Below are 9,237 nucleotides of genomic sequence, written 5' to 3' on the forward strand. Positions count from 1 at the left end.
TCGGCCAGATTTCGTCGTTTAGAATTAGAAGCCGACCCCACTGCGTACGTTAACGTTGGACACACAGCTAGGAATACGTCTGATTGTTCCTTTCTTTCCCAGGCATCTTTTGACGAGAGACGGAACCCTAGTTCACAGACGTGGACTAATGCCCAGAGGAGTGTTCAGAAGGAGGATGACCTGCTACGTGTGGCGTGTTGGCTCGGTAAGTGTCTCGTGTTCATATTTATGGCGGGCGTCGTTAGAGATCCTTCGTTAGAACGTATTCGTGATTAGAGATGTGGTGTTAGCAATGGCGGAGAGTGTTCATATTTACGACGCCTTTCTGGGAGGGGAGCGGGCGGTGGGTTTTCTTGAAAAAAAAAAAAAAAAGGCTGAACCAGGGCGCGTGATTAGAGAGTGGTGTTAGCAATGGCTCCAAGCCCGGAGTGTTCATATTGACGACGCGTGTCTGAGAGGGATGCAGCCGGCGGGTTTTCCCGATAAAAAAAGGGGCTTAGCTCGAGTGCCTGGGCGCGTGATTAGAGATGTGGTGTTAGCAATGGCGGAAAGCACAGTGTTTATATTTTTCATGCATGCCAGGGAGGGAAGGGGCCACGCGAGAAGTGCTTGGAACTGTGAAACGAAAAGATATCGCGGATAGCGCAGGCTTTTCGAGTTTACTGCGTGCTTGGACGGCGGGGCTGCGGCAAAATTTCGTCGTTTAGGCTTAGCCCGATCACGCGTTGGACTGATTCGAACTGTGAAAATATGATATCGCTGATAGCGCAGGCTTGTCGTGTTTACGGCGTGTTTTTTTTTTTTTTGGGGGGGGGGGGGGGTAAGGCAACTGTTGCAAAATTTCGTCGGTTAGGCTTAGCCCGACCACGCGCAGAAGTGATTGGCACTGTGCCAAAAAGTTATCACGGGTAGCCCAGGCTTTTTGTGTGCGTGTTTTGATGGGGGGCTGTGGCAAAATTTCGTCGTTTAGGCTTAGCCCGATCACGCGTTGGACTGATTCGAACTGTGAAAATATGATATCGCTGATAGCGCAGGCTTGTCGTGTTTACGGCGTGTTTTTTTTTTGGGGGTGGGGGGGTAAGGCAACTGTTGCAAAATTTCGTCGGTTAGGCTTAGCCCGACCACGCGCTGAAGTGATTGGCACTGTGCCAAAAAGTTATCACGGGTAGCCCAGGCTTTTTGTGTGCGTGTTTTGATGGGGGGCTGAGGCAAAATTTCGTCGTTTACGCTTGGCCCGCCCACCCGCTGAAGTAATTGGAACTGTGAAAATAAGATATCTCTGATAGCGCATTGTGTTCGTAATTGCTGTACTGCCTTCGCGTCATTCCGTTCCCTTGGTGGCGGCGGGGCTGCTAGCGGCACCACACGGGAGAGATGGCGATCCGATAACCACGCTTCGTCTGCTAGCGCTGAATTTCCATTCCTCCCCGCAAAACGTGGAAAGCGCTGCCCCGTCGATGCATTTGGAGCTAGCAGACGACGCGGGGTTATCGGATCGCCATCTCTCCCGTGTGGAGGCGCTCGCAACAACCCCAGTCACCAGGGAAACGGAAGTGATTTGCTTGTCGGTGGTGGTGAGCGCCCTCTCCCTTTGCCGCGGAAACCAGTTATCGCCAGTTGCTCCGGAGAATTGGGGCTGGAAGAGGCGGTCGGGCCAGGTGCAGTGTTTCCCGTCCACCGTTCGTTATTCCTAGCGCCGTGCTGTACATTCAATTTCCGCGGTAATTATGACTCTATTGCGGTGAGTGCATTCTGTTCATGTTTAATGCGTGCGTTGATGTGTCGGCCAGATTGCTATCATTCCAATGCAGACGTCAGCCAGTGTAGACAGGGGGTGTAACCTTTGGCGATGAATCAATTCTTGTGGTGCATGTTACTGGCCTGTGTTAATAATGACATCTCTGCTACTCTCAGTATGGCGGCAAGTGGATCGCGTTACGACTGATATAGTGCAAGAAAATTTCATTGAATTGTCGAAATCGCCCGCGTAGTTGAACTAGAAGCCGACCCCACTGCGTACGTTAACCTTGGACACACTGCTAGGAGTACGTCTGATTGTTCCTTTCTTTCCCATGTGTCTTCATATTTAGGACGCGTGCCTGGGAGGGGGACAGCCCGCGGGTTTTTCCGAAAATAGGCTGAACCAGGGCGCGTGATTAGAGATGTGGTGTTAGCAATGGCGGAGAGTGTTCATATTTTACACGCATGCCAGGGAGGGACGGGTCAACGCGAGAGTGATTGGAACTGTAAAAAGAAAAGATGTCGCGGATAGCGCAGGCTTTTCGTGTTTGCTGCGTGTTTGGGGGGGGGGGGGGTATGGCTGCTTTTGCAAAATTTCGTCGGTTAGGCTTAACCCGACCACGCGCTGAAGTGATTGGCACTGTGCCAAAAAGATATCGAGGGTAGCCCAGGTTTTTCGCGTACGTGTTTTGACGAGGGGACTTCGGCCAGATTTCGTCGTTTAGAATTAGAAGCCGACCCCACTGCGTACGTTAACGTTGGACACACAGCTAGGAATACGTCTGATTGTTCCTTTCTTTCCCAGGCATCTTTTGACGAGAGACGGAACCCTAGTTCACAGACGTGGACTAATGCCCAGAGGAGTGTTCAGAAGGAGGATGACCTGCTACGTGTGGCGTGTTGGCTCGGTAAGTGTCTCGTGTTCATATTTATGGCGGGCGTCGTTAGAGATCCTTCGTTAGAACGTATTCGTGATTAGAGATGTGGTGTTAGCAATGGCGGAGAGTGTTCATATTTACGACGCCTTTCTGGGAGGGGAGCGGGCGGTGGGTTTTCTTGAAAAAAAAAAAAAAGGCTGAACCAGGGCGCGTGATTAGAGAGTGGTGTTAGCAATGGCTCCAAGCCCGGAGTGTTCATATTGACGACGCGTGTCTGAGAGGGATGCAGCCGGCGGGTTTTCCCGATAAAAAAAGGGGCTTAGCTCGAGTGCCTGGGCGCGTGATTAGAGATGTGGTGTTAGCAATGGCGGAAAGCACAGTGTTTATATTTTTCATGCATGCCAGGGAGGGAAGGGGCCACGCGAGAAGTGCTTGGAACTGTGAAACGAAAAGATATCGCGGATAGCGCAGGCTTTTCGAGTTTACTGCGTGCTTGGACGGCGGGGCTGCGGCAAAATTTCGTCGTTTAGGCTTAGCCCGATCACGCGTTGGACTGATTCGAACTGTGAAAATATGATATCGCTGATAGCGCAGGCTTGTCGTGTTTACGGCGTGTTTTTTTTTTTTTTTGGGGGGGGGGTAAGGCAACTGTTGCAAAATTTCGTCGGTTAGGCTTAGCCCGACCACGCGCAGAAGTGATTGGCACTGTGCCAAAAAGTTATCACGGGTAGCCCAGGCTTTTTGTGTGCGTGTTTTGATGGGGGGCTGTGGCAAAATTTCGTCGTTTAGGCTTAGCCCGATCACGCGTTGGACTGATTCGAACTGTGAAAATATGATATCGCTGATAGCGCAGGCTTGTCGTGTTTACGGCGTGTTTTTTTTTTTGGGGGGGGGGGTAAGGCAACTGTTGCAAAATTTCGTCGGTTAGGCTTAGCCCGACCACGCGCTGAAGTGATTGGCACTGTGCCAAAAAGTTATCACGGGTAGCCCAGGCTTTTTGTGTGCGTGTTTTGATGGGGGGCTGAGGCAAAATTTCGTCGTTTACGCTTGGCCCGCCCACCCGCTGAAGTAATTGGAACTGTGAAAATAAGATATCTCTGATAGCGCATTGTGTTCGTAATTGCTGTACTGCCTTCGCGTCATTCCGTTCCCTTGGTGGCGGCGGGGCTGCTAGCGGCACCACACGGGAGAGATGGCGATCCGATAACCACGCTTCGTCTGCTAGCGCTGAATTTCCATTCCTCCCCGCAAAACGTGGAAAGCGCTGCCCCGTCGATGCATTTGGAGCTAGCAGACGACGCGGGGTTATCGGATCGCCATCTCTCCCGTGTGGAGGCGCTCGCAACAACCCCAGTCACCAGGGAAACGGAAGTGATTTGCTTGTCGGTGGTGGTGAGCGCCCTCTCCCTTTGCCGCGGAAACCAGTTATCGCCAGTTGCTCCGGAGAATTGGGGCTGGAAGAGGCGGTCGGGCCAGGTGCAGTGTTTCCCGTCCACCGTTCGTTATTCCTAGCGCCGTGCTGTACATTCAATTTCCGCGGTAATTATGACTCTATTGCGGTGAGTGCATTCTGTTCATGTTTAATGCGTGCGTTGATGTGTCGGCCAGATTGCTATCATTCCAATGCAGACGTCAGCCAGTGTAGACAGGGGGTGTAACCTTTGGCGATGAATCAATTCTTGTGGTGCATGTTACTGGCCTGTGTTAATAATGACATCTCTGCTACTCTCAGTATGGCGGCAAGTGGATCGCGTTACGACTGATATAGTGCAAGAAAATTTCATTGAATTGTCGAAATCGCCCGCGTAGTTGAACTAGAAGCCGACCCCACTGCGTACGTTAACCTTGGACACACTGCTAGGAGTACGTCTGATTGTTCCTTTCTTTCACATGTGTCTTCATATTTAGGACGCGTGCCTGGGAGGGGGACAGCCCGCGGGTTTTTCCGAAAAATAGGCTGAACCAGGGCGCGTGATTAGAGATGTGGTGTTAGCAATGGCGGAGAGTGTTCATATTTTACACGCATGCCAGGGAGGGACGGGTCAACGCGAGAGTGATTGGAACTGTAAAAAGAAAAGATGTCGCGGATAGCGCAGGCTTTTCGTGTTTGCTGCGTGTTTGGGGGGGGGGGGGGGGGTATGGCTGCTTTTGCAAAATTTCGTCGGTTAGGCTTAACCCGACCACGCGCTGAAGTGATTGGCACTGTGCCAAAAAGATATCGAGGGTAGCCCAGGTTTTTCGCGTACGTGTTTTGACGAGGGGACTTCGGCCAGATTTCGTCGTTTAGAATTAGAAGCCGACCCCACTGCGTACGTTAACGTGGGACACACAGCTAGGAATACGTCTGATTGTTCCTTTCTTTCCCAGGCATCTTTTGACGAGAGACGGAACCCTAGTTCACAGACGTGGACTAATGCCCAGAGGAGTGTTCAGAAGGAGGATGACCTGCTACGTGTGGCGTGTTGGCTCGGTAAGTGTCTCGTGTTCATATTTATGGCGGGCGTCGTTAGAGATCCTTCGTTAGAACGTATTCGTGATTAGAGATGTGGTGTTAGCAATGGCGGAGAGTGTTCATATTTACGACGCCTTTCTGGGAGGGGAGCGGGCGGTGGGTTTTCTTGAAAAAAAAAAAAAAAGGCTGAACCAGGGCGCGTGATTAGAGAGTGGTGTTAGCAATGGCTCCAAGCCCGGAGTGTTCATATTGACGACGCGTGTCTGAGAGGGATGCAGCCGGCGGGTTTTCCCGATAAAAAAAGGGGCTTAGCTCGAGTGCCTGGGCGCGTGATTAGAGATGTGGTGTTAGCAATGGCGGAAAGCACAGTGTTTATATTTTTCATGCATGCCAGGGAGGGAAGGGGCCACGCGAGAAGTGCTTGGAACTGTGAAACGAAAAGATATCGCGGATAGCGCAGGCTTTTCGAGTTTACTGCGTGCTTGGACGGCGGGGCTGCGGCAAAATTTCGTCGTTTAGGCTTAGCCCGATCACGCGTTGGACTGATTCGAACTGTGAAAATATGATATCGCTGATAGCGCAGGCTTGTCGTGTTTACGGCGTGTTTTTTTTTTTTTGGGGGGGGGGGGGGGGTAAGGCAACTGTTGCAAAATTTCGTCGGTTAGGCTTAGCCCGACCACGCGCAGAAGTGATTGGCACTGTGCCAAAAAGTTATCACGGGTAGCCCAGGCTTTTTGTGTGCGTGTTTTGATGGGGGGCTGTGGCAAAATTTCGTCGTTTAGGCTTAGCCCGATCACGCGTTGGACTGATTCGAACTGTGAAAATATGATATCGCTGATAGCGCAGGCTTGTCGTGTTTACGGCGTGTTTTTTTTTTGGGGGGGGGGGGGGGTAAGGCAACTGTTGCAAAATTTCGTCGGTTAGGCTTAGCCCGACCACGCGCTGAAGTGATTGGCACTGTGCCAAAAAGTTATCACGGGTAGCCCAGGCTTTTTGTGTGCGTGTTTTGATGGGGGGCTGAGGCAAAATTTCGTCGTTTACGCTTGGCCCGCCCACCCGCTGAAGTAATTGGAACTGTGAAAATAAGATATCTCTGATAGCGCATTGTGTTCGTAATTGCTGTACTGCCTTCGCGTCATTCCGTTCCCTTGGTGGCGGCGGGGCTGCTAGCGGCACCACACGGGAGAGATGGCGATCCGATAACCACGCTTCGTCTGCTAGCGCTGAATTTCCATTCCTCCCCGCAAAACGTGGAAAGCGCTGCCCCGTCGATGCATTTGGAGCTAGCAGACGACGCGGGGTTATCGGATCGCCATCTCTCCCGTGTGGAGGCGCTCGCAACAACCCCAGTCACCAGGGAAACGGAAGTGATTTGCTTGTCGGTGGTGGTGAGCGCCCTCTCCCTTTGCCGCGGAAACCAGTTATCGCCAGTTGCTCCGGAGAATTGGGGCTGGAAGAGGCGGTCGGGCCAGGTGCAGTGTTTCCCGTCCACCGTTCGTTATTCCTAGCGCCGTGCTGTACATTCAATTTCCGCGGTAATTATGACTCTATTGCGGTGAGTGCATTCTGTTCATGTTTAATGCGTGCGTTGATGTGTCGGCCAGATTGCTATCATTCCAATGCAGACGTCAGCCAGTGTAGACAGGGGGTGTAACCTTTGGCGATGAATCAATTCTTGTGGTGCATGTTACTGGCCTGTGTTAATAATGACATCTCTGCTACTCTCAGTATGGCGGCAAGTGGATCGCGTTACGACTGATATAGTGCAAGAAAATTTCATTGAATTGTCGAAATCGCCCGCGTAGTTGAACTAGAAGCCGACCCCACTGCGTACGTTAACCTTGGACACACTGCTAGGAGTACGTCTGATTGTTCCTTTCTTTCCCATGTGTCTTCATATTTAGGACGCGTGCCTGGGAGGGGGACAGCCCGCGGGTTTTTCCGAAAAATAGGCTGAACCAGGGCGCGTGATTAGAGATGTGGTGTTAGCAATGGCGGAGAGTGTTCATATTTTACACGCATGCCAGGGAGGGACGGGTCAACGCGAGAGTGATTGGAACTGTAAAAAGAAAAGATGTCGCGGATAGCGCAGGCTTTTCGTGTTTGCTGCGTGTTTGCTTGTTTGCTTGTTTGCTTGCTGCGTGTTTGCTGCCACAGTTGCTTCGCGGCGCTAACACAGAATTAAAAAAAAATTTTTTTGTGAGTCTGCATGAAGTTGGTTATAATACAGCGCAAGATATTTTCCCCGAGTGCAAACAAACTGGCATGTTCACGACTGAGCAACATTCTGCTTGGGGTGTCGTCTGCTCTTTACACGGTGCTTTTCCCTTTAGTTACTCTCTAGGAATCACTGCAGCTTTCTTTTATCATATACTATGCTCTGAATGGTCTGCTTGAGAATAAAGTGGAAGAAGGCCTCCTCTTATTTGTGTGTTCTTGTGTTTTTTTCAGGAGTGCTGACCTTTATCGTACAGATGAAGCTTTCACACGTTATGCCTCACTGGTGCAAGCTACACACAAAACATCCGAGCGTCCACCCCCCAGGAGCCATTCATTCATCTCAGACACTTAAAGAGACAGTTCGAACAGCACAGTGTTCAAGTGCCTTGTAAAGCATGGACTACACCCGTGACGATAAATAAGAGCTTCTGTCAAATAGTAGTTGCAGGAGGGACTCCGGCACTACCGGCTTCAAATTGCGACAATATCGGGAAAAAATTCTGGCAAGAACATGCTTTTTCGTGGTGCAGTAAAACCCAGCCTTAAACCCCGCTCGAGCTTGAGGGAAACACGAAGGATGACATGACACGAAGGCTCCCTTGAGCTCAGGGGTTCATTGTGCCATGGATATTCACCAGCCTAACCGCGGTTCTCTCACTTCTCCCAAGCCAACAGCCTTTTCCTTAATTTTTTTTTTTTACTCCTTCTATATCATGAGCGTTCCATTTGACTTCTTGCTAAGATATTCTCATTTTGGTTGTTAGTGTTAGCACCAGCCATATACAGGAAAAGTGTACTTGCCAGAAAAGAAGACAGACCCCAAAATGTTAGTCTTGTGCAGTTCGGTTACCCTGGCATAAAGAATTCAAAGTTGTGAACAGTAAAGTTTATATACATTGAAAAGCATATATGTGTGGATGAATGCGTTAAAGCATTATTTCTTCTGGCCTGTTTGGTTGTACATGGTGCAATATCCTGTTCATGGCATGCTTTGCAGAGCTAACATGCTGCAATCCGGAGTTTCGCACTCAATGTGTCAAAAAAAATCATTAAAGGAACAGACATCCCACATTCTTCTGTGAGCAAAATAAAACGCAATAATGGTGGCACAATGGCAGAGCAATCTTGCCCAATGTTTACTCATGGACAGTAATGTCGAAACATTACGAATCACTCTTTTTTTTCCTGGAAAGTCTGGTTGTAATGAGGCACATAGCTTTGCATTTTACTGTTAAACCTGGCTGGATGAAGACAGGAAAAACTGGAATTGGGAGTAGCTGTGCAGCCTTGCTAGATATCAGGAACATACCTGGGTAAATTACTTCTAAAATGTAATTAAATTACATTACTCCAGTTAGAATTTAATTAAATTACATTTCTCCAGCTAGAATTTAATTAATTACATTTCTCCAGTTAGAATTTAATTAAATTACATTACTTGTTAGTGCAATTGAAATGTAATGAAATTACATTACAATTACTACGAAACAGTAACTACATTACGGAGTCATTACTGTGAACTTAATCCTAACGCTATTGAGCACGTGGAAATTAATTGTCAAACAACACTATGTTGTAACAGCAAGGCGTATTTTATTCTGTGCATCACAAGGATTGTCACTCTCTCTTATTGCAAAATAAGCTCTTCTTGCAGCAGAAACAACTGACTCTCGAAGTGGCCGTTTAGGCTGCTCCTTGTATCAGGAAACGGGTCTTCAGCCATGCCGAAGACTCTCTCTATCGGTGCGGACGATGGCAACGCGGTGTTGTACTCGTAGTCATCATCATCATCTTCATCTTTTAACCCGCCAGTCGCCAGCTCTTTCTGCCAAGTGCCAGCACAGAACACACACTCGATTGTTTTGTAAAAAGTAATGAGTAATGTCAATAAAAGTACTGCCCAACTAATTAAATTACATTACAAATTAGCAGAAAAAGTAATTTATT

General features: G+C 49.2%; 1 protein-coding gene across 1 annotated transcript; it reads left to right on the forward strand.

Moving 5' to 3' along the window:
- The first annotated feature begins 2,419 nt into the window (after positions 1 to 2,419).
- LOC135377159 (uncharacterized) lies at positions 2,420 to 8,407 on the forward strand. The gene is made up of 4 exons (XM_064609454.1): positions 2,420 to 2,487; positions 2,546 to 2,648; positions 4,986 to 5,088; positions 7,522 to 8,407. Exons 2-4 carry the CDS (start codon positions 2,592 to 2,594, stop codon positions 7,680 to 7,682), a joined length of 321 nt encoding a protein of 106 aa, XP_064465524.1. The 5' UTR covers positions 2,420 to 2,487; positions 2,546 to 2,591; the 3' UTR covers positions 7,683 to 8,407.
- Positions 8,408 to 9,237: the final 830 nt, after the last annotated feature.

The sequence above is a fragment of the Ornithodoros turicata genome, chromosome 1, assembly GCF_037126465.1.
Source record: "Ornithodoros turicata isolate Travis chromosome 1, ASM3712646v1, whole genome shotgun sequence".
Lineage (NCBI taxonomy): Eukaryota > Metazoa > Arthropoda > Arachnida > Ixodida > Argasidae > Ornithodoros > Ornithodoros turicata.